Here is a 25,199-nt window from a genome sequence, read left to right as displayed (position 1 = left end):
GTCCAACCATTAACTAAGGACTGCCAAGTCCATCACTAAACCATGACCCTAAGCCCCACATCTACATTTTTTTTAAATACCTCCAGGGACGGTGATTCCACCACCTTAACAGAACAAGACTGAAACAACTGATATTTAACATTTGTAAAAGCTTCTAGAAATGAACTTTTCTAAACCCCTCTATTATAAGAGAGTATTATAAAATGGGGAAACAAAGATGTTCCTGTATTCAGAAGGCCTCTTGAAGGCACGTAGACATAGAGATCAGTTCCTGGAGCAGAAATCTGTATCCAGGCTTGGGACTATACCTCACTATCAAGAGCTTAGAAGTTATGCTTTTTCTTGTAAAACTGCAGTCACATGAGCATCTAGTTGCAGGTTTTTTCTATAAACCAAAGCTTCTCATCTATGCAAAATCATTTACTGTGGCAGAGAATGCTCTTTCTGGCCTTCAAAATGCATGGGGCTGCAGGAGCTGCAAAACATGCATGTATTAAACTGGTCTCCCCTTCCTTGTTTGAGTGTATTAAGAAAGATGAGGAAGGTCAGATAGACGCAGTTTGTAAGGGCCTTGTGTGCAAAGTTATGGATGTGTGAAATTTGCTGTGCTTAAAGGTGTATTCCAGCATCCTCTTGGAGGAAGGAAACAAAGAGTTCAAGCCCAAGTGAAATCAAATCCCTCAAGCAAGCTTAACTAAGGAATGTGAGAGCACAATACAACAGCAGAGGGATGTCACTAAAAAAGGAAGCGACAATATCAACTAGTTTCTGTTCATACTGCACAGTTCATCCAAGAATCTTTGAAGCCTTCAGTAATGCTGATGAACTCTCAATACATCCCTTTGGATGTGCTTCTGTAGGCATGTCCCAGAATGTGAAACTGTTGATATACAGGTTGGTTGTTTCTGCTGATGAGGTGAGCTGTTGTGGAGTCAGGAGAGCATCAGAGTAGAAAGTGAAGGCAGCTGGGAGCTCAAATGGAAGATGACCGTCATGCAACAGAACACAATGCCAGGACATGCTACTAATGAGTGAAGTACACCCAATATTCAAAAACATGTTAATGCCATCAAATTACTGGTAGCCATTTGTTAACAGAGAAATGGAACATGAACAGCTTTTGAGCATGAGCAGGCTGCATACACAGCAACAATTTCCTTCACAAGTTTTTTTTTATTCTGTTGGCTTTTTTGAATGTAGTGGACTGCTGTTCCAGCACAGTGAAGACATTTAGAATTGCAGTGTGATTGGTGTAGCAAAACCAGGAAAACAATAACATGAAACGAGAGTTTGTCACAGAAGTAGAGTGAATTGTAACTGATTCTGTATAGGGTGTTCATCCCAAAATGCTTGAGAAGTTTGTTTATAAATGGATTACTTCCCTGTGGTTCAAATGCAGCCACCTTTGAGCTGAAATGTAGTTGTCTTCATTGCACATCCAGTGCTTAAGCTGCTTGTGAAAGATTTTCTTTGTTATGCATCTGGTTTCATCCATCTCTGTTCATAATAAAATGAGAACTTTGCAGCACCTCGTTCATATTCTCAGACTGGAAAGGGCAGTTGTTAATGCCAGCGATCCTAAAGTCACCGAGTTTTCCAAGGCCAAATTCAGAGAAGTTGTGCAATTGCAGATAGTTACAACCAGCATTACATAAACTGTGCTCGGTGAATCCCGAGTACCAGGCAGTGTTTACATCTGTGGAACTGGAACATTACAGCCATAGTAGTCAGGGCAGCAGGTTATGATATTCTCAGTTTTTGCATCTTGACTCTGGTTCTTTAGTCTTCTTCAGGACCCCCATGATTCTGATGACACCCTTGAAGATGGCAGGGAATTGAAAGACTGCAAGAATGAAATGAAGTTAATTTAATTTTATTTTTTTGTCAAGCAAAATGTCAGTAGTTGACTTACTTCCTTCATGGGTTCCATGTTGATGTAACAGACCTAAAACCATATCACAGCCTAATTCCACACTTTTTGTGAATACATTTTGGTACTGTTTCGTACCAACTTGTTTATTAGGAGTAATGGAACTAGAATGGTAGAACTGAATCTATATTTACTATATAAGGTGTATCTACCTTACACTTATTCCTGCCACTTTGTCAGATCTTACCTTAGCAAGTACAGGGTGTGTAGTAATTTTAAGCTTCATGTAACCTGCCACCTGTTTAGTTGTACTACATTATAGCAAGCTTACCTCAGGGAAGCAGAAATAACAGTCAAGAGAGGTTATTTAATTTTTCCTAGCCAGGATGCACTATTTGTACTTCACCTGAAGTCAGCAACAAGGCTGAGAATATTCTCAGTGATAGGCTCTTATACTTTCCACTGGGTCTTATCCCCATCATCAGCAAAATTTCTAAGCAAATCATCACGTACAAAATCTAGCTCTGGACTTTGCATCATTGCTTTTTCATCAAATGCTCTAGGGATTAAGTTTGAACCCGCCAAATCCCTCCCAGTCTGCAAATCATAAATTCATAACTGAAAAAAAAAAATCCTTGTTTCATGAGGAGAGGGGGCTTTGCCAGGCCATTTTGGCAATTGCAATAAGTGGGTTATGGTCAGTTTTCTAACACAGGCTTCTCATTAAAAAAAAAGACAGGAAACTTTTACATTCATGGATAAGTGCCAAATCCTTCCTCTCTCTCTGAATGCACTGACACTCAGCTTTTGTTAGCATCCATTGCACAGAAATTACTGACCTTCAGTTTTGACCATATAGCTGCAAGAGGATTAGGCTAGTTCTCTTCTGGGGACAACTGTCTCATGTGTAGTGTTAAGATACCTCAAGGCCACATCCTTTTTAACAACCTCCTTCAGTCTCTGGAATTGTTAAGCTTTGTAGTCAAAGTCTGTCTTTTTATAGCAGTTCCCTGAGGTTGGCGGGTCACACAGCCAGGTTATACACACAAAGTTCTCATTCCAGTGAGTCCTTGTGCCCACCACTTCTGCACCCAGTCCAACTCCTCTGTAACCTTGCTCTATAGCTTACTATGATAATGTCTCTCCCCAGCATTTTGTAGCTGTTGTAAGAAATGAACATTTCTGTCTGTCTAGCCCAGCTTAGTGTTTTTTTCAGGACAGCTCTGAAGCCTTTTACTGTGTTATTCTGTTATTTTTTTCTGCTGATCTTAACATCATCTGATCTGTGTAAATGCTGAAAACTTGGTACATCATCAAACATCTGCTGTATTTTTGGAGAAACATCTCAAGTTTGGTGAAGCAATCCAAATCACCAGAAATTGTGATTCTCAATTTGCACAAAATGTGTGCTCTGTTTTTTAAGGGCTTCTGCCAGACCCTGCTGACACATGAAGCATAAGAAAATACTTGGCATCAGCCACTTCCCCAGAGATTTTTCCTCTTGTAGGTAGTGGAAAATGATCCCTCTGTACACATGTATTCAATTCTTTTAGGTCTATTCATAAGCAAAGGTTTCATCTCTTTTCTTAGAATACCCGTTCTGATGGTTCCTCTGTGCAGTTTATGGTAATGAATATATTCACCTCCTTTTTTAGCCTCTGCTACAGGGCACAGGGAACTATGCCAATGTTGTAGATTGTGGAGCAGCCCTCAAACTCTCTTTCAATGACTTGATCCCCCAGCTTTCCAAAGAGAAGGGCCTCTTGAGAAAGCTGAAGAATGGCTCCCACTTCTCTTAGATGATGATATTCGAGGCTATTGTTTACCTGTCTGGCTAAGCTTCTAACCCCCTTGCAGGAATAAACCCTGCTATTAGTTTCAGAGCATTAATACTAAACTATGAGTCCACAGTTTTACCTGTTTCCTCTGTGGTATGGCTGGTGCTGGCACTGCTGCTAGAAGCACAGAGGCTCCTGTGTCAGTGCCCACCTTCACGCCAGTAAACATCGTGTTTGCTTTATTGGGCACTTGTTCTTGAAAGCCCTTCACAGCTCAGGCACCTCCATCAGCCCACTGTGCCCCTCCACAGGGCTCAGTACGTCTGTCCTTCAGGGTATGCATCTCCTGTTGACACCTTCAAAAGGATCATAGAGTGATAGAGTGGTTTGGGTTGGAAGGGGCCTTAAAGATCATCTAGTTCCAACCCCTCTGCCATGGGCAGGGACACCTTCCACTCGACTAGGTTGCTCAAAGTCCCATCCAATGTGGCCTTGAACACTTGCAGGGATGGGGCATCCACAACTTCTCTGGACAACCTGTTCCAGTGCCTCACCACCCTCACAGTGAAGAATTTCTTCCTCATTTCTAATCTAAATCTACCCTCTTTCATCTTAAAGCCATTCTCCCTTGTCCTATCACCACATGCCCTTTTGAAAAATCCCTCTCCAGCTTTCTTGTAGGCCCCCTTTAGTTATGGTAAGGCTGCTCTAAGGTCTCCCCGGAGCCTTCTCTTCCCCAGGCTGGACAACCCCAATTCTTTCAGCCTGTCTTCATAGGAGAGGTGCTTAAGACTTCTGACCATCTTTGTGGCCCTCCTCTGGACTTGCAGCAACAGGTTCATGTCCTTTTCATGTTGGGGGCAAGCGCACATTGCCAGGACATGTTGAGCTTCTTGTCTACCAACACCCCCAAGTCTTTCTCATCAGGGCTGCTCTCAACCTGTTCTTTGCCCAGCCTGTATTTGTGCTTGGGATTGCCCTGACCCACATGTAGAACCTTGCACTTGGCCTTGTTGAACTTCATGAGGTTTGCACAGGCCCAACTGTCAAGCCTGTTGAGGTCCCTCTGGATGGCATCCCTTCCTTCCAGCATGTTGACCACACCACACAGCTTGGTATCGTTGGCAAACTTGCTGAGGGTGCACTTAATGCCACTGTCCATGTCGCTGATGAAGATGTTAAACAGTGCCGGTCCCAGTACCAACTCCTGAGGAGGCCACTCGCTGGCCTCCACTGGGACATCAGACCGTTGACCACAACTCTTTGAGTGTGACTATCCAGCCAATTCCTTATCCAGTGAATTGTCCATCCATCAAATCCATGTCTCTCCAAGTTAGAGACAAGGATGTCATGTGCGATAGTACCAAATGCTTTTGCACAAGTCCAGGTAGATGACGTTGGTTGCTCTTCCCTTATCCACCAATGCTGTAACCCCATTGTTGAAGGCCGCCAGATTTGTCAGGCATGATTCACACTAGTGAAGCCATGGTGTCTGTCACCAATTGCCTCCTTATTTTCCATGTGCCTCAGCATAATTTCCAGGAGGATCTGCTCCATGTTCTTGCCAGGCACAGATGACAAGACCCTGCTTGTTTAGATACTCTATCCAACCGTATGCCCAACACCCCCCATTACTGAGAGGGAGCTCAGGGTTTCATTGCACTGAACTATAGGGATAAGGGCCTGCTGTGAAGCTTGGATGCATGGTTCTTATTCCTTTCCAGTTCAGGGGATGTTCAGGTCCTGGCCTACCTGCTATTACCTAGGAAGCTCAACAAAGCAGACTCACAAAGTAGGCCAAATGCGAACATTTAAAGCTCCATGGCCCCTTACTAATGGACTGTGCTGTTTCAAATCTCAATAGCTGCCATTTAACAGCCATGTCATTGTGGAGTATGGGCACACAACTGCTGTTAAAAAGAGAGAATGAGGAAAAATAATAAAAAAAAGACAAAATGCAAGAGGCTTAGGAGGCCCCGGGTTTCCTTAATGGAATTAGTCCTTCCTTTATGTATTCCAGGGTTAGATGCTGTAAATGTGATTCGCATAATCCCTCCCCTCACCAAAGCAGAAAGATCTGCTAGACACATGTTCAGACCGGAGCGGGGGAAGATATGACATGACTCAAGCCTGGAAGGCTAAAAGGAGTAGATGGGGGAGAGCTCTGTAGCCCTTGATCTTTGTAAGATTTACTGCCTTTGCCTCTTGCAAAGATATTTTTTTTTTTTTCCTGGAAAATTGCTAGCTTCTAGCAATTTAAAAAAAAAAATTGGCTGGGGCAGTAAACAAGATCTTTGAAGGGGGAAGGAAGCCAAAAGAAAGTCAGGTCCATTAGTCACGCAGCTGCATTTCCTGTCACAAAGGACCCCAGTTGAGTAATCACTCAAAATATGCTTGTTATTTTTCCTATTTTATTTCAACTTTCAGCCTGCCAATATCTACTGTAAGAAAAAATTAAAACAAGAAGAAAAAGTCTTTTAACCTCAGAGGGGAAAACAATGTAGAATCAGACATTGATTTACATTATTTTTCCTTTTCTTTAATTTTCATAGCCTAAAAACACTTCAGTCATATGAGAGGAATGTTGGTAGTGCAGAGTGGGTCTGAGACAGTCCCAATGTTTTCAGGGCATATAATTTCAGTAGGAGTGTGGGTGTCAAAGTTCCTAGGCAACACTTCCAGATGCTACCCTTAATTCACTGTGCAACCTTGATGGAGTCATTTATTAATTTATCTGTAATTTATTATGAAAAGTAAAGAATATAATAGCTTCTGCATAATCGTTTTGTTGGGCTTCATTAACAGTGCTTGTAAGTAATGTTGGGTCTTCTGATGAAAGCTTTGTAGAAGTATTTTTCAAAAGGAAAATACAGTCAAGACTGAAAAGAAATAAACTTGTAATTTAAAGCAGAACTTTTTTATTAATAGATTTTAAGAGAATTTATATAAAAAGAGATGAAAATAGGAGCAAGACTATGAAATAGAAAACTTTTGCTGACACTCTGTGTTGATACACTTGGAGGAAGAAAAATAGGGCAAACCTGTTACAGGGAACAACCCCCTATTAATGCTGGAAAATACCATGTGACTGGTTGACTATACCACCTCCCTACTTCTAGATCTTGGGATTATACAATGCTGGCTCTGGCTGATCTGGTAACAACTTCAAAAAGAAGCTACAGATACATGACAAAAGTAAAGCTGAAAAACCTCTGCTCTTCCAGATTGCTATAAAAAACCCACCTCTTTTATCAACAAACACAACTCCAAAGTACAACCCCCCACCTTTACTTACTCAAAAGTAATGAGTATGGTGACCAGGCCACCTATAAAGAATGGCCATAAGCATGCTTCAGGGCACGTAACAGTTTGTAACTTACATTCCTGACTGGGGTACCTGATTATATGGCTATTTGAAAATTATTGCAAAGGCATTGCAATCCCTGTTTGGATTGCTGTCTAAGTAGAGAGTAGATGATTGTAGTTTATGCTGCATAATAACATGACTTCAAATATTGCACAAAAAATGAAGTTTACATTTGCATGTAGGTGACTGATAATGGCATATAATTCTCTATTTGCACACATTTGATACCACACGTGCAGTGTTTTCAAACCACAGCTTATGAGCAGATGTAATTTACACAGCAATGTAAATCACAGCTTCCTAAAGCTAAAGGGTGCAAACTCAAACAAATGCAATTTCTATCCCAATTTGGTTTAAGAGAGACTTTGAAAAGATATTTACAAAGCAATTCAGAGTGATTATTTATGAATATTTACACTGAGTCGAAAAGTTGTGAGTCATGACTCAAATATGAAAGATCTTTATAAATTATGTTAATCCTTTGTCTTTCCAAATGGCCAATGAGGCAAGCTGTGCTCCTCAACAGGCACACAAGTGTGCACTCCCTGGTTTGTGGTCAGAGCTAGCGCTAGGTCATAGGGGCTGTCTGCTGCTCTCACACCAGATGACTTTCACTGCTACATGTCCCAGTCTACTGGATCCCCACATCATATAACATTCTATGCAGTAGTGATAGTTTTATGTCCCTAAAACTAGCTGTGCCACGATGTGGGTTTATAAAGGCCATTTCCAATGATTATTGATATCTAAACAGTTTTGAAATCATATACTGGTATGTATGTATGAACAGAAATTATTTGTTTACAAGAGCAACACAAACTTTGTGCTTTTCCTTTTATGAGTACCACAGTATGCGATAATATCTCCTAGACTAGTGTTGTAGGGATGTATTAGTATAAATCACACCGGTATCTAATACATCAGACTGTATAATAAATAATAACGACCTATAGAATTAAATATACCTGACCAGTATTTGGGTAGCACAGATGGAGTATGATGACTGGGCCACCTATAAAGAATGGCCATAAGAATGCTTGAGGACACATAACAGTTTGTAACTTAAATTCCTGACTGCATTTAGGTTAGCTGAATTAAGTTCCTATGATACAACTCAAAAATCTTACTCTTCAAACAAGAGTGGCTGGTAAGAACATTTTCATTGTAAGTTATATGTTGCCAGTGGATACATGGATGCAGGGCTGTTGTGCTAGGGAGGGTGTGGAGTTTGCAGCTGTGCTTTAGAGGGTCTGTACACCTTGTCGATCAGCGCTGGACGGACTCCCCGGGGTCGGTCTCAGAGCGGGTTCCACAATGTAGGACTGTGGAACTGGGCTATGTGTAGCAGGCATAACTTCATTTTCAAAGCAAAACTGACTATGAAAGCGTTAACCCAAATAATGGCAACACTTCAATAAAATTGGGGGAGGTGGAACTTAAGTCCCAAGTCTTAATAAAATGCAGGTGGTTTATTGTTAGGTTAAAAACTCCTCATCTTAAGACTCCGGCAGGCATTTAAAAACAAGGAAAAAATGTGCTATTGAATAAGAAACTTGGAAAGGCAACAACAGGCTGTGACAGGCATTTACTGAGAATGCAGCATTCACTGGCTAAGGCCTACCTTAAAGTTTGCGGAGGGAAAACAAAACATAAATATTAGATGAACAACACCTTTCACAACATTGCATCTGACTTCTGAGGTATTACACCTGGGATTAACTTTTGACATTCTCCTTTCCACCATCATTACTTTGCTGTCTTACCAGATCCCTGCGGAGTATTTATACTCTCATTTTTCAATCTTTCTGTCTTCTTGTTTCCTAGTCTGTTTGGGAACTCAACAGGGTGACAGGCAGCATGAACACTGCAGTCGAGTGAACGGATGGCTCTCTACACTTGCAGCTGCTTTTCTGTCAGGGATGACTTTTTCAGGAGAAAAAAAAAAAAACACCCTACTTTAGAACTAGCTAGTAAAAGGAAGTTGTAAAGAATTCACTAATCACTGTTCTCTCCTCTTTCACTTCCCTTCCTTATCCCAAGGAAACAGAAAATTTAGGGAAGCATTTTTCAGTAATTTGCACTTTTTAAGTCACAGAGTTAAGGGACTGCACTGAACTTTGAGCTTTAGCTTCAAGTTGCTTATATATTTGAAGAATAAAAGTAGTTATTACTTACTAAAGTGAAGTGGAACTTTACTACTGCTAAAGGGAAGAAGAACCAAAGAAGTCTAAGTGCACTTACGGTGGCCCAAGGCCTAAGATTACTGCATCATCATCCCCATGGGCCTTAATTAGTGTTGCAGAGATGGGCTGGGTATTTTTGGTACCTGTATAGTGAAAATAGTTAACTAACTGCCATCCATAAAAACTCATCCCCGTGGGAGAAAGTTGGGCATCAATTTCCCTGGCCTTAGCCTTGGTGATATAAATCAGCTGTCACTGCTAGAGGAGAAGGCCAGAAATAGTCCATGGAGTACCTGATAGGATGGGAAGCAAAAAAATAACTTGGGTTTTGATGCAAGAGATTCACAACTGCAATTTACTAGGAGACAGAGAAGCAACAGTGAACTGAAGATGGTCAACCTGCCAGTCATTTCATGTAGAAGACTGACAGATGAGGTACAACAGGCTGGAATATAGGCATCAGGCAGACATGGCAGAGATGAAGGAGGAGGATGAAATGTAGATCCAACCTCTTCTTCACACAGCTCTGAGAATAAACCTCTTGACTCCCAGCCATCATCAAAACCAGGTGTATTTTTAAGAAGCATCTTGTGAAGATGCAGTGGAAATGCAGATGGCAGATTAAGAGAGGGGCAGAGTAGAAATCTTCATTAAAAATATCTCAGAAATCCTTGTAGGAATATTTATCTTGGCTTGAATATGCTCAGAATCAAGCCCTTGAGGAAAGAGGAAAAGACTCTGTCAGCATTTGTTAGCTGCTCCCAATTTTAGATCTTCCCTGGCTGCCTTTCCTCCTTGCTTTGTAAGACTGCTTTTCATCCCACTCCTACTCTCCTTTGCAGCTGCCAGTTCCTGTTACTAGTGTCAGCAGTTCTCAATCTTCTCAGACAGCCCTGCTGTCATTTGTGCCTTTCTACGTGAGGGAAACAACCCATGCTTTCTGTTCCCTCTCACTGCGGCTCAAGTTCCAGCAAAGCTATGCCAGCCTCTGCTCAGCACAACCCCTGCCCAAATCTCACGTGTCAGACTGCAAAAACTGGCAATGCCTCTGGTCTCAGTGCAGGGAAATAGCCAAGATCAAAGTTAGAAGCACGGTTTCTTTATTCTGTCATCAAACTGGCCTTTAATTTTTCTTTCCAGTCTTATCTTTTCTGATATATGTTATCACTGGGAGTCACTGAGAAGTAGTGGATGGACTTGCAGTAAAGTATGTACAGCCAGGCCAAAGTGTTTTCAAATTAGCTTGTGTCGACTTTGAAGTAATAATGATGTCAGTCATTGAAAAATTGAAGACAAGTACTTTATACTAGTACTAAGTATTAACACTAATCACTAGTGTTAGCCTCATGGCTATCCTTGCAGCTACTGTTAACTCTTCCATATCATAGAAAAGAAAGATTCTTCCTCTAAACAAACTCACTACGTTCTGTGCTGTAGAATTGTCTTGTATTTGACTTAAAGAACTGACTGATAACCTTTGCATCCTGTTCCTTATTCCTCCGTCTTTGTATGATGAAAGTTCCCTTTGCACATTTCATTTCCCTTATGTATATTTGTTTTATATGTCTGAAATTAAAACAAAAATACTTTGCAGCTTTCTTTTATACATACAAAATGATGTAGTTAACTCCTCGTAAAAGAAGCAAAGATCCCCATTTAAAAGAGGAATAAATAGGTAACTCATTGTGGAGGGTGGCACCAAGACTGAGATTGTGCCAATGGCACAGAGAACACAAAATACTAATTTCAGAATACTGAAGAAGATCAAAACTTGTGCTTTTGTGCTGTTCTCCCTATAGCATCTTAGTGATTTTAAAAAATTATTAAAGACACTTTTGACCTTATTCTCCGATGTTTAAAGTGAAGAATGTCTACCCTAATTTATTTATTTTTCCTTCTAGCCTAGCCTGAAAAGTTTCAGCAGGGTGCCTTTCACAGGTGATCTTTTTAAATGGGAGTGAAATACCCAAAGTGCTTACATGCAGAGCAGCAGGACCCAAAAGCCTTCATTTCACAACAGGTTAGAAGTGGACTTACAGGGCAGTAGTGCAGATGCTTCCACCCAACCCAGGGCTCAGAAGAGATAGGTACAAGTGAGAACAATGTTTGCTTTCCCTTTCCCTTGCATTACTGTGGGATACTTGCAAATATTTAATTAAAGCTATTGTATGCATGCTTAACTTGGAGATATCTGTGGTTCCTTGAAACCATTACACAGGAGCACCAAAGAAAATACAAGGGAGTCACTGAAGGAAAAATACAAATGAATTAGAAAAGCATAGCAACCAGAGAATACATTTCCCATAATACAACAGTCAAAGGTCATGAGATCACAGATGCTCAGTTGCTCATGCATATCTTCTATTCTCTCCACGTGCATGCTTGCTCCACAGAGGGCAAAGATTTAATGAGGATGGGGCTAGCTTTAGCAGTTCTCACCCTTCCTCACACCCTACATCTGAAAGAGCATTGAAAGCCTCTTTGAAGTTGGAATAGACACACATGGAGCTGTCCCAGTGCACACATACAATCTAGGGTTTTCTCAGCAGGTACAAAAATACAAGGTGACTGTTCTCTTCTGGCTGCCCTGGATGTGAACAAAGCTGTTAAGTCAAAGACTTATTGAATTTAGGGGTGGAAAGAAGGTTTTCCATTGCATCTGTCTTTTCAACATGTAGTAGCAGCCCTTCTCAGTGTCTCACGGTTTCTATTAGTCAGTTCATTTTTCCTAGCTCCTTAAGAAGAAATCCTGTTCAGACAAAACAGTGCACTATTTACAGGAAGCTTGGCAGGGTCAAAAAGTGACTGTAAAACTGATCTCTTGTTAAAACACATATAGTATCTGCTCTGATGTAGATACTATTAGAACTCAGCAGTCTCTGATTTGCTATCAAGGCCTGTAAGGTGATTTCAGAGTCAGATTCATTAAACTTGGTGACATTGTAAGTGTTATCACTTGTCCTTAGCAGGGCTAACTTGGTTGCTCCAAGTCCCACTTAATCTATCCAGCTCACTACCCGCAGCTCCTGACCTACTTAGTCACTTCCTGTCTTTGATTTTCACCTTAAAGCCCCTTTTCTGTGTTGGCCTGTGACTGCATTTAATCTTAATCAAGCTTCCTTGGACTTCCATTAGTGTCAAGTACAACTCCTCTCACTGTAATACCCACCCTTCTGAGTGCAAGGAAACTGATTTACAGCTAACACTCTACCTCTTCTCTTACGCTCAAAGTTCATCTTTGCTTTGTTTTTCTTCCTGTATGAGTCACTCCTTCCCCCTCTCTGAGACTTTGTGCTACAGTTTCTGTTCCCCTCGATCTGTCGGTGGCTGAGAAGCTGCCATGCATGCCTTTACTGCAGAGCAGATATCTGGTACTACCATGTGCAGATTCGGAAAAAGCTGAACACAAAGAAATTGAGTTGGCCACAGGCTGCTACAGAAAGTCAGCTCCTTTAATATGCTTTCGTCTCTGACCAGAAATGATGACCTACTCTATTCCTTTATGTCTTTCTTAAGAGCTACTTATGCAAAACACAGTGGTTTAGCCTATGCCCCCCAAACCTGGCATCTTCCCTGCTACTTCAGGGCATTTGTTAACTATACGGATGCTGGAAGGTGGGTACCAGATTGAGGACTTTCCCAGTTCTCACTGGTTCGCTCATGCTACAGCAACATGCCTTTGAAATAAACTTCTTCAGTCAGTTTCCTTCCATGACCAGAATCCAGTTTAAAGATATTAATCCAGTACTATGGTGACTTTTGCCTGCACAGGGGCAATCCTGAGCTGGTGAGGTCTGTTCTTTCTCAAGCTGCTTTCACCAGCACAGAGAAGTCCAGAGTTGTGGCCCTGTGCTCTTTGAATGTCAAATACAAAACATTTGATGGCAATGCCAGCTGCATCCAACATGTAGGAGAGATTTGTGCAGTCTCTCCTTACATGTATGCTCTCTCCTGGCTCTTTTTTCAATATGCCCAGTTCTGCTTTTCCCTCTTCCTCCTCCTGTGCTCATCAGCACTCATACTCTTGTTTTTCGGTGTTAACATATGGAGGTTATATGATCCATCACTGAGTGCAGCCTTGTCCTCTTAGTAAGCAGAAAATACCATACGTTTTGGAAGGAGGAATTAGCTACAGGCCATTCTCATTAAGCCTCTCCTTCAACTTATCTCAGTTTAAATTGTATTTTTGAGCTGCAGTCGCTATGCAGCATTGTAAGTTGAAAACAACTACTTGAGTCCTTACCAGCTAGACTTTGAGTGGTCCTGATACTAGGCATGGAGGAGAGATAAGCAACGCATTGAAGTTGTAGTATGGCTGTAGCTGAGGGCAAGGAGTGAATGGAAACATACCCTCCCTCTGGCACTGCCTGGCTCGGGACGAGGGGAGAGGAATGAGCGGAGCAGCTTGGGTTCACACGCGCGGCGGGAGCCAGCGGCCTCGCAGCTGATGACAGATTAGACTCAGGGCCTGGTTAGTGGGAAGACTGTGATTAGACCTCAGCAGCATCTGTCTCTAGTACTAAAGGAATTACTGCTGCAGGCTGCGATTTTCTCAGCAAACTGTAATTATACCAGAAACCTCATTCCTGCCGTTTTTCTCAACGACTTAAGAGCAAAAAAAATGTGGGTGAGGGTGCAGGGAAGCAGAAACTGTGAAAGGAGCGGGAAAGAAACACCTGTTTATTTTTGTCCAGGTCATTGCAATTACTTTCTCTCGGTTACTTAGATGCGTATGAATCACAGACTGGTTTTTCCCAAAGGTCAGTGCCAAGGCTTAACTCCCTGAAACTGTCCTGCCATCCACCTGAAGTTGATGGGATGCATCCTGTCTGTGCACTTATGCCCCATGACATCTTAGATGAGTGTGGTGGCACTTGCGGAAAGTGCCACACCAACCTCTGCCCTGGCAGTGCCCCCTCCCTCCTCCCACGGGAGCAGTGGTGTGGGATGCCAGACTCTGATCACGACTGTTCTCAGGGTACCCCTGGGAAGGTGTGGCCTGGGCAGTGTGAGATACTGAGACTGGGCAGGGTGAGTTTGAACCTTACTCCCAAAGGCTAGGATTTAAGAGCTTGAACTTAAAAAGTGTGAGGTTGTATATAGTAATTGTGTTTTAAAAGATGTAGAAAAGGCAGCAGAAGTTTGAGCTCCCAATAACACCTGGGAACTTTTGCCAAAATAACAATGTCAAAAAAGAGAAAGATTTCTCTACCAGAAAAAACTTTGTGCAATTATAACTCCATAGAAGCCAATTTGCCATGAGTGTTTTATTTGCTCAGAATATAAGAAGAAACAGATTTTTTTTCAATTTAAATCTAGGAGATCAGGAGAAATATCCAAGAGTAGTCTGCCAGCATAGCTTTACCAACTAATACTTCAAACGTAGACAAGGTCAAAATTATTCAAACTAACCTATGTGCTGCTTTCTTAACCTTCCACAGGGCTTTAATGTGACTGTTTAGTATACTTTGAAGGCAAGAGTGTCTTGTCTATGTTAAACAATTTTAGATCAACTTTATACTCATCTAGAAGAAAGCAGACTTGTTCCTTACCAACATGTCTGCCCTCCATCCCACAGCATGTCCGGCAGCACAGCCCGGAATGAGTGTGGCAGCAGGAACTTGACCCTTGGGGCTGAAGGCACCAGGAGGCGGTATGCTGGCAAGCAGATCCCCGTCTCCAGAGCCAAGTCTCTGCAGATACTGGTGGGAAAGACACACATCTGGAGTTGTCTGGAATTGGCACAAATTCCTGTGGACAAAGAGGAGAGAAAGGAAGGGTTAGAAGGAAAGTGGAAAGAACGCTTCTTACACATTTCGCTTTCTTTTCCATCTGCTTGTGTGATGTTGCTGTGAGCTATTAAACAGCTGCAGTGCTCTGCCCCAGAAGAGACAGTGTTTCAGTAGAGATGGAGAATGATTCCTGCAGCTAAGTGCTTTGCTAAGCCCCTAGAATGAATGGGGCCATAGGAATAATGTTTCTGTGATTGACTGTTATGCTAAATACACTTGGGACCACAGCAGCTGGGGCAGTAGCCAGAGACACTGTTCTGGCTCCTGGGACCTGAAGCTCCTGGCAGGCAGTGGGTGCTGCTGGCTGCTTCTGATTCATCCTTTGTGCCATAGGTGAGTCCCTCTTGTCTTTTACCATCCAGGCAGAACCTCTCAACTTTCCTGTGACGATTCTGAAATTTAAGGAGGACAGATTACTCAAGCAAAAGGTGTTTGCAGGCTTCGAGACTCTGTAGCTTGGGAAGATAAGGGTAGTGAAGGAGGACCAGGAGAAGGAGGGGCGGGAGTATTGTGACTGCCAAGGACTGAGCAGAAGAGCATTTTTTTTGCATCCATTCAGACGCTCAGCTATTTCCTGCGTTGTTCCTGCAGTCAGCATGCTCCACCTGCTTTTACTTAACCATTTCCTGTTTACGGCTTCCAAAAACTTTCTGGTGAAATCGCTAATCTGCCACAAGATCACTCTTTACAGGCCCTTTTGGGCAGGCTTCACTCATTTTTTCTCTCTCTCCTCGGTACACAGACCTTTCAGACTGAGGAGCTGTGTGCAGTGTTGTATGTCTGCATGCATGTGTGTGTCCACGCAGTCGGGAGTTATGTCAGGAAAGTATGTGCTCGTTCAGTAGTTCTTTCTTTAATTCTCCTAGTGCTTGCTGCTTTTTGCAAACTTGAGCAAAGGAACAGGTAGTAGCACCGAAGGCAGGTTCCCCTTTCTGTAGAGAGTTCCAGATATTTAAGGGAAAGACTTTTCCCATTACTTTCAAGCATATGAGAGCTGTCCTACAAATGAGTGGTCTGTTCCCTGGATAGTTTGCCCAAGCTTCAGTTTATTTTCTAGCTTCAAAAACAGCAAGGCAATTTATTCTACTCTGCTGTTCAGTTTCTCAGATGTGGAAGGCAAGGTGTGAGGAGCAGGAAGGATCAACCAAAGAAAAATAAATCTCTTTCTTACAGTGTAGATGGCTCCCACGAGTCCCCATCTCACATTTAGTAACACATCTTGTAGAAATCAGTGGAAAAGCATGCATGCTTCAAGTCTAGTCTCCTTAGCCATACTATAGATAACACTGCAGCCACCACTAAAATCAGATCTATTTGTCACTGCTTCTGCTGTTTATTTACTTTTTATAGTTGTCTTCTGGAGCAGTGAAAATAGATTCTTCAGTTTCCTCTATGATTCTCATGCTCTTGCACAGTGCTGCAATGTTTGGGTTGTGGTGAGCACTGCAGGGGAATGTTCCCTTCTTAAAATAAATCATGGAAACATTTCTGTTGGAATCAAGGCTTGTAGAAGTTTGTTGGTTTTTTTAATAAGAATGTCGGGCCAACTTTGACCTGACACCATATCCCTTTAAAGAGAACAAGCGTGTTATGCAAGTCAGTGTCTATGTACTGACATTTATATATATATGTGCATATATGTGTGTGTGTGTGTGTGTGTGTGTGTGTGTATGCACACACGCCAGTACATGTGCCAGTTATACTGGTATAACTGAGCACTGAAATCGTCCTCTAAGAATGCTGGACAGGTTGGCCCTGTCTCCGTCAGGCAGATCTGCAAATTCCTTAACTAGCCCTGTTGCAAGTCAGCATAAATGAGGATGCCTAGGCTGCTGACTTAAGCGTAGAAGGCATAGGTCTACAATGTACAAGCACTGTACATTCAGACTTGTGTAATTATGTTGATACGCTTACACTCACACACATTTCTGAGTATTTTAAGAAGAATGCTAGACCCCCGCTGTTTTAACTGTAACATAAATACGCACAGGTAGCACTTCTGTATAGGCCAGGAGGTGTGGTCTGGGCATCACTGATGCCCAGGCAGCTGTCTGCTGTAGGCATAGCACACCCCTACTTAGATCAGAGTTTGCTGAAGTATCCTTCAAGCTGTCTGTGAGCAGCTTTTGAAATTTCTTTTTGATCAGGAAAAGGAAGCAGTTGTTTTCTGCACAGAAGTGTCTTTCACAGTATGTAAAATGGTTACTTTGGTTCCCATCCAGCCCAATTAATTCAGTAGTTTGTGTCAGGGTCCTTGCCATCAGTGGCATTTGCCCAGGGTGAGTCACACCCGCCTTCAAGTGCTTTTCATCTTCATTTTACAGCATACAGCCCTGATAAATTCATGACCATACCATACCACACAGCTCTTCCTACAGCAGCTCCTTCTAAACCAGCTTTCAGCCCAAGAGGCAGCTACTTCCAAAAGAAACCCTCTAGTTCAGTGCCCATCTTTGGTTTCGAGACGTTTCTTTCACCACTCCACTTTCCCGTTACACTGCAAATTTGGGCGCACTCAAGGTATTTTTGGCTCCCTCCTCCACCCCAAAAATGGAGGAAAGCTGAACTACATTAAAAAATAGCAAGAATAAGACCCTTGAGGAAAATGGCAGGGAGATGTAGAGGACAGCACAGGACTCTTTCCAGGAAATGGATGGAAGGTTCATCACATGAGTCACTGAAACCGTAGATGACTAAATTCTTGAAGAATAAACTGTTAGGAATATGATACTGGGCAGGACAGTTGCAGGGGGAGAAGAAAACTTCATAAATAGCTCCTGCTTGGTTTTTTGTTCGTGATTCATTCCTGAGGAAATTGCTGCGTCTCTGGCCAGGGACTGGGGCAGCATGCGGGCAGTGCCAGCCCTCCCACGCAGGGGCAGCAGGCGAGGCGTGCCGGGGTGCACAGCCCCGCCACTCCGGGCTGCAGCGCTCCTGCCAGAGGGGCTGAGAGGGGATCAGGAGCACTCCATGGCTGTCCTGCCCAAGTGAGTACAGTAAGATAGGGTCACTAGTGCACATATGCCATCTGAATCAACTCACCTCTTTTTTTGTATACCAGCAGGTATGAGACCAAGAGGAAATGAAGGTATTAAAACTCTAATTCTAAGCTCCTTTTAAAAATTTTCTTCCTCTACCTGATCCAACCAGTAAACCAAGTTGTATCAATAAAATTGGCCCAAAGCTTTGAATTTGGATTTCAGAGAAGGTCTTAAGATTTTAAGTGCCAGTAACAACAGAAGCAGTCAGACTCCCTCCACAGCTACCTCCAGAGGAGCTGAACCAGCATTAGCAGCAGCGGGAAATGTTTGCAGTAGTATCTGAGTGTGGAGAAACCCCAATGTTCCAGCACGGGCGCTGCCAGTTCCCATTTTAGTGAGTTTGACCCAGAGCGTTTAACATTTCAACATTAGCTCTGTGTCTCATAATGCCATTTACGTAATGATTGCTCATTTGGTTCCCATTAAAAGCATGGTATTTCTTCTACAAACCACTGCTTGTAAAAAACAAGCCACCCAGTTTTTCATTAGATTGTAATACAGGAAATAAATAGTCTGTCTGTAGGATGCACACTGTAATTCTTAAACAGAGAATAGGGGTGGGTTCCCCCTCTTAGATATACAAATTTCAGATCTCCAAAGTAGGAATGTGAAAGATCTGTTATGGGTTACTGAATCGATCCCCTGCAAAAACACAATGTAGTTACTCCCCAGAAGATGTTCCTCAGGTACCATACTGGTAAACAGAGTGTCTGCAACTCTTCATAGTGACAGTGGCAAGAATCTTTTTAAAATTGTAGAAATGGTAGGTGTAGCTCTCATAGGTCGTCCCAGTGCCGCTAACCTTCCAAGGCAATGCATAACGGTTCCTTGTATTATATATACCAGCACTTTGAAGAATTCAGTTTCAAATGTCTCAAACAATGGGGGTTTCACCTCTTCCTGTGGGAGCCTGCTCTGCAGCCTAACTCGTTTCACCATCTGGAACGTTTTCCTGAGTGTCTGCCCGCTTTTAACTTTCTTTTAATTGTGCACCCACTATTTCTTCTTAAAGGTGGCTTGCCAAAAGTTTTGTGTTGTGTGAAATTCACATTACGTGGTGCTTTTTTATTTTTTATGAGGATCAAGAAAACCCTGAAAGATGGATGGCTTCTTCTTTTTGCATTTTCTTCCTCAGAAATAATAATAAGTAATTAATAATGTATTACTGCTTTTCTAGCCATTCATCTCAGCAATTTACCAGGAAGGTCAACATTGTTGTACTGTTTTTACAGATGGGAAAAACTGAAGCACAGGGCAGGAAACAACTTGCCCGGGATCATTCAATGAGCCTGTGGCAAGACTGGGATTTTTAACCAGGTCTCCACAATAGTGCCCTGCTATTTTTTTTTTTACTCTTTTTTTTGTATGTGTGTCTGCCTGTCTGTCCCCACTCCGGTTCCCTTTGCCTTTGTTGGAGTACCTAGGAAGGACAAGCTTTCCATGAACTTTATTCAGACTTGTCATATTCTAACTGAAAGGTCAGCTTGTTGAATATTTAACAGTTACTATCTTTCCAATGTGTTGGTTGAGCATCCTAATTAAGTAGTGATAAATAAAACCAACAAAACATTTTAACAGACTGATTCAGTCCCTAGGGCCTCCAAGCTGAATTTCCTTCAGCTAGCCTGTGTTTTCCCTGTTGTGGATTGTCCACATTGAGCACAGCATATATCAAGCACACTCTTATCAGTGCACTGCAGGGAGATTTCCTTCCTCCTCACTGCCACCGAGCTTGCTTCACCTGTCGTATTTCCCTTAGCTGTGGGTTTTGGTAAGTGTATTTCTCAGAATCTGGATAGCTGCTGAATTATAAATCTTCCCGTTTTGAACAATAACACTGCAATCTGTACAGCACAATGCACTGGGTAGAGCGCGATACCCAGCACTGAACAGGCTCACCTGGGTATCAGCAGTCTGGCCTTAGCGGCACAGAGCTTTCCACGGGCTGCTAGCAGGCAGGCTGTTTCTCATACCTGCCTTAAACCTTCTGCTTGTCCAGGCTGTCATTTCAGTGAATAGCCTTCCTGGGACTAGATCAGCCTGAGCACATGGTACGACAAGTTTTGTTCCTTACCTCCCCATGGGAATGGTCGGGAAAGGCAGCCAAAGCTGTGTGCTCACGGTCTGATCTGCAGTGGTCTTGAAACTGCCCCACACTGACTGGACACTGAACTGACAGCACCCATCAGGTGCAAGGTGCAGCACTCTGTATGCGTTGACATATGTAAAATTAGAGATATGGGCAGGCCAGAGCTGTATATGAGGGGCAGCGCTTTACTTAGATCTGCCTGGCTGCCGACCACTTTCAAAGTATGCCAGTAAGTGAAGCTCTTACCATCCGAGTTATTCCCCCCAGTGCTCCTTCAGGCCTCCTTTATTCCGGATATCATTGAGCCAGCATCTGAGGACACTGCTGTAGGTCACTGAACACATTGTCTTTGCTTTCAGATTGAGCTTGAGAAATTACCAGCAGTGTCATGCTTATGCCTCCTGGCCATGTGAATAGAGGAAGCTAAGAAGCAACAATAGATTACATAAAGCAGGGAAATTCCCCTCAGACTTCTCCCAGACTACCTCAAACTGAAGTTGATTTGCATACATACACTACAAATAACTTTGCAATGGCTCCTCGCCCCATTAAAGGGTTACATGTGCTTGCCTATAATCATTTAGGCCAGTTCCACCAGTTGAATCACTCAGAGAAAATAAAAAAGACTGAATCAGAGTCTGTATAAAATCTAAGCAGTTTTATGTAGCATCACCCTACTTCAGGTAAGGGTACAACTGGGTAATGATACTCCACACAAAATCAATGGAAAATATTCAATATCTATTAATAACTAACAGTTATTCTAGAAAAACAGTGCTAAAAAACTATGTTAAGCTTCATAATTTGTAATTGTGGATGGGTAGTATCATTCTTCAGCTAAACTTGGAACTAAGCTTCCTACACAAACCTTGTTTGGTGGAAAATGGGCTTTACTGAAAACCAGAAAAAAGCAGTATAGTATCCTGTAGCTGAAACCTATGGCCAACTGCTTTACAAAATCTGAGACTCATTAGGCCTGGAATTCCTGAGTGATGCTGTTCAAAAAGTAGTGGTGTTAAACAAACTTCCAAAATTCCTTTGATTTTTTAAAACATGGTTTAACAGAAACAAACAAGTGAGCAAAAATGAGATAGAATATTGAAAATGCATGTTTACTGGGTTATCTCAGGCTCAAAAAATGTAGTTGGCTAATACAACAGTACAAAAATTCTCTATATTGACTTTGATGCACTAAGAATGACAGTGTTTATATGTCTAGCATATTATGACTACAGAATGCCTAAATCCTTGTTGAAGACAGGCAGTATTTTCTCTTCCCTTGCTGAGAGAGTGGACTTTTGGGGTCTGAGGGGTTGGTTGGTTGTTTTTTTTGTTTTAATAGTGTAAGAATATGAAGTTCCTGAAGGCTTGCTTAGAGATGTTTCCTTGGAAAGAATTTGCTCACATAGTCCCTTTCCTAGCTTTCTCTTGAAACAAGTTTTCAGATAAATTTCTTGCCAGCCTTTTCTCAAATCCAGAGTATAAACAACTGCACTGATTCTCTAGGCTCTCCCAGGAAATTCACAGAAGGATCTTCTGTACGTTTCTGGGTTGTCAGGCTAGCTCTACATTAAAATTAAGTATAGTCGGGTAGGGATATAATTTTAAACAAAGTTGTAGTCGCCTTGCAGTAAATACCGAAGCTGTTTTAAATAGTATTAGAGGAGCTTTTGTTGATATAGCGTATTTCCCTTGAGGAATCCATCAGCGGTGTGTTGGCGAAAGGGGGGTTTCCTCTACCGGCATTAGGCTTACCATCACTGTCAGTATAGTTATATCAGGACAGCTATATAAGCAACTTTTCTAGTGTAGTTGCTTTTCATATAGTTAACAAACAAGGCTAGAGAGGAAGAGGAAAACTGAGACAGCTTCCCTTGACAACCTGTGTGAGCCTTGTTTCTTCCACAGTATTACCTTTGTTAATGTGAATAATGTCATGGCCAGTTGCAGTGAAATACCTTGCCTTTCACCCTCCTCCTTTCAGTCTTACTGACTTTCTTCAAAGCTTTGATACAGAACAATAGGAATGGGCCCAGAACTGGCTGTTCTGCAGAGTCCTTCAGGCAGCTGAGGTCTCCCTGTGCTACGATGTCTCAACGGGTCAGCTGTAGCGATCAGAAAAGGAGACATACATATTTGAATAGGCCTGGGACACCTCGCAACACAGTTAACAGCAGCAGACATGAGGATGTTACATGATCTGACCGATTATTCATTAGTTTGTTGGATATTTTGGTCCTGATAACAGTGTATATTTCTTCAGCTTGTGTTCTTTGCATCAGATTGCAGGGTTGGTCAGGAAGGCTTTAATTTTGTTTTTTAATATCTCCTCTCACAAAAAACAGTCCATTTTCTACATGAAGTGTCTAATCACAGTAATATAATATCCTGTATTTACGTAGAAAACTTCATCCCAAAGTGCTTTACAGCCTGGCACTGACATGGTACTAAGATTAGAAGAGGAGCAGCTCATACTGGTTAGGAAGCAGGCTGTGCTCTCAGCCTAGGTATTAGTAAAGCATAGAGGGTGGAGCCATAATATTTTATCTGAATCCAAGGCGATTTTCTAATAGTTGGAAAATATATTGGTATAAGCTGTGCCCCATTTAACTCTAGGAAATGTGTTTAAACTGTAGAAAATAAGCTGTGGTAGAGAATGTCAGTCCTCTTGCACATCCCATTTTCTGTTCATAGGCACTGGCTTCCAAAAAACAGGTTTATTGGAAAATCTGGCTGATGCAAAGGTCCTCAGCAAGTGTATGTTGGCCTTTGGAGAGCTCTACTGAAGGACAGCAGAGGGGCCTGCACTAGTCTAAGGTTTGGCTTCAAGGCACAGAAGTAGCATCCAAAACTGGGCCACCCAGAATGAGGAGAGCCTGGACACTGGAAACTAGAAGGACAGCCAGGCAGGCAGCAGAAAGAGGATCATTACATGTAAAGTAATCAATTTTCAGCAAGTCTGTGGAATTAGTTCATACTGAACTAATTACTTTGATTTGTTTCATGGAGTCATCAGGTTTCCAAGTGGTTGTTTGCTGCAGGAAATGGTAACTGTGATCTCATTCTGACACGTTGGTATTGAGGTGTCTGTCCTTATTGTGCGTTTCAGATGGAAAGGATCAAACCTGGGAAGGAACCGATCCTGCCCTGCAGACCATACGAGTGAGGAACACTGCCTTGAAAGATACTTGATGCTGCTTTACACAGCACTACTGGTGAGACTGAGCAATACATCCAATCTGTAGAAAGGACAAATGAAACCTCCACTAAGAAATGAATGAATGACAACGCTGTTTTTCGGAAACCTGGTGAAGCAGATAGTGAGCATTTTTCTTCTTTTGTCTCTGTAAAGACTAACCTTAAAACCAAGCACTGTTCTTTGTATGTGTGGGGCCATACTTAACTCTGAAGTTATAAAAATCCTGTATTTTGTTCAGGGTAAGTGACATAGTAATAAAAGCCTCTGAACGACACACATGCTATTGAAGAAGCATAGGCCACACATGCCTTCCTAATTCAGCCCATCACCTCACCAATCTGGGGGAACTGACAGTCAAACACACAAGAGTGCCTGGTGCGCACAGCCCGTAACATAGCAAAATGTTTGCTTCTGCTCTTTATGAGAAATGATAAAGCCGTTCATTGGCTTCATTAAGAAGCACTAGTTCAGTGAGCTCTTATTCCTGTAACTCACGTGAAAATGAGGTATTGTAACAGAGTTACTAATAGCCAGGCTCTGGCAGTTCAGAATGGAAGGAGAACAGGTAGCGATCCAGATGGTGGGAAGATCGATGTGTATTACAGCTGCTTAGCTTCCTCTGTCTTCAAAGCACTTTTAGAGTAATCACAACATGACTGCAAACCGCAGAACTATTTACTCACCTTACAGATTTAGAGAATGTATGACTTGCTCAAGGCCGCTGAAGGCATCGCTGGCTGCGCTGTGATCAGGATCACGTTGTTCCCGGCTCTCAAGCCTCCATGCCTAAGGGAAAGCCATGGCTGGGTTCAGTCAGTGCCGACGGCCGATGCAGTTGCCATTGACCTGAGAGGCTGGTTCTGTCCTCTGCAGTCACAGGGAAAGCCCCCCTGAGCAACCTCTTGAAAAGCCGAGTAACCAGTACAGAAATATGTGAGGTCTGGAGTGCTGCCGAAATGGCTGTAGGGAGCCCAGCAAGGAAACCAGCTGCAGTGGGGGCCACCTTCGGTACTGCGGTGGGCAGGTTGCTGCCTGCTGTTCGCTAGGCAGGCTCTGGGCGAGGAGGGAGTCGCTGAGGAGCATGGGGCCCCTATTGAAAAGTATTGCACAGCCTTAAGGTGGCAGTGCTAGAGACTGGGAAGCTGATGGGAAGTGGAAGCTTATGTCACATCACTCCCAGCCACCCAACAGGATGGCATGGAGAAGGCTACTCTGCAGCTATCTGCTTACCTACCCGCTCAGACAGCTTTGGGCTCTCCTCCAGCAAGGAAGTTTCCATCACAAGAAGGAAGCTACTCCATTTCAATAAGCTCCTTCTAAAAGCTAATACGTTTCACCTTGGGGAAGAGCAGTTCTCCAGCTTCAGTGTTACCAGTTTTGTGCTTTGAAGGGACCTTTGTAAAATTTAATTTTGATTCTGTTTTAACTGAAGTTTATATTTTCTTCTTGACAGTACTGCATTACTGGCCATTCAGTCCAACCCTGCTGAACTTGCTGTAGCCATTTTATCTGGGTATCTGGTAAATATTTGGTAGAGCACTCAGACACAGGAGTGTTTTTTGCTTTTACAGTCACATGCCTAGTTCCAGGACCTTTCAGAAGCACAAAAGGCTGAAGGCAGGGAAAATTCCACTGAGATGCATTCGAGTCTCCAGGGAGCAACTGTACTCTGTTTAGACTAAAATTTCTCGTTGTTGCCTCTCCCTTTTTTAAAAAACATGGAAGGATAGAGAGGGGAAGCTGGAGGGTACGTTCTTTTATTGCTATAAGCACCAAAATGGAAGCACTGTTTCACTCTCATGTTGCAGGACCACAGGCAGTTGAAGAGGGAGATAAGCTTTTTAATGCTCTCTGCACTACCTGGGAAATTTCCATTCAAG

At 42.6% G+C, this 25,199-nt stretch overlaps 1 protein-coding gene and 1 long non-coding RNA gene across 8 annotated transcripts in view; one reads left to right on the top strand and one right to left on the bottom strand.

Annotated features, from left to right (window-relative positions):
• The window catches only part of RAD51B (RAD51 paralog B), a 407,540-nt gene that overhangs the window by 375,385 nt on the left and 6,956 nt on the right, over positions 1-25,199 (top strand). For 3 of the 7 annotated variants that reach the window (XM_037394545.1, XM_037394544.1, XM_037394546.1), the window contains exon 12: positions 23,230-23,593. In XM_037394545.1, the coding sequence (XP_037250442.1) occupies positions 23,230-23,312 (83 nt within the window). In that variant the 3' untranslated portion in view covers positions 23,313-23,593. Of the gene's footprint in view, positions 1-23,229; positions 23,594-24,772; positions 24,850-25,199 lie in introns of those variants that run through there. The other 4 variants (XR_005105307.1, XM_037394547.1, XM_037394548.1 and 1 more) reach the window with 3 other exon arrangements.
• Positions 89-24,774, bottom strand: LOC119151105. The gene is made up of 3 exons (XR_005105309.1): positions 24,003-24,774; positions 14,751-14,949; positions 89-1,843 (listed from the first exon to the last, which is right to left on the bottom strand). It is a non-coding gene; the product is annotated as an uncharacterized LOC119151105 (long non-coding RNA).

The sequence above is a fragment of the Falco rusticolus genome, chromosome 7 (genome assembly GCF_015220075.1).
Source record: "Falco rusticolus isolate bFalRus1 chromosome 7, bFalRus1.pri, whole genome shotgun sequence".
Taxonomy (NCBI): Eukaryota; Metazoa; Chordata; class Aves; order Falconiformes; family Falconidae; genus Falco; species Falco rusticolus.
The sequence above is the reverse complement of the archived record's forward strand: the minus strand, read 5'-3'. Positions and strand labels throughout refer to the sequence as shown.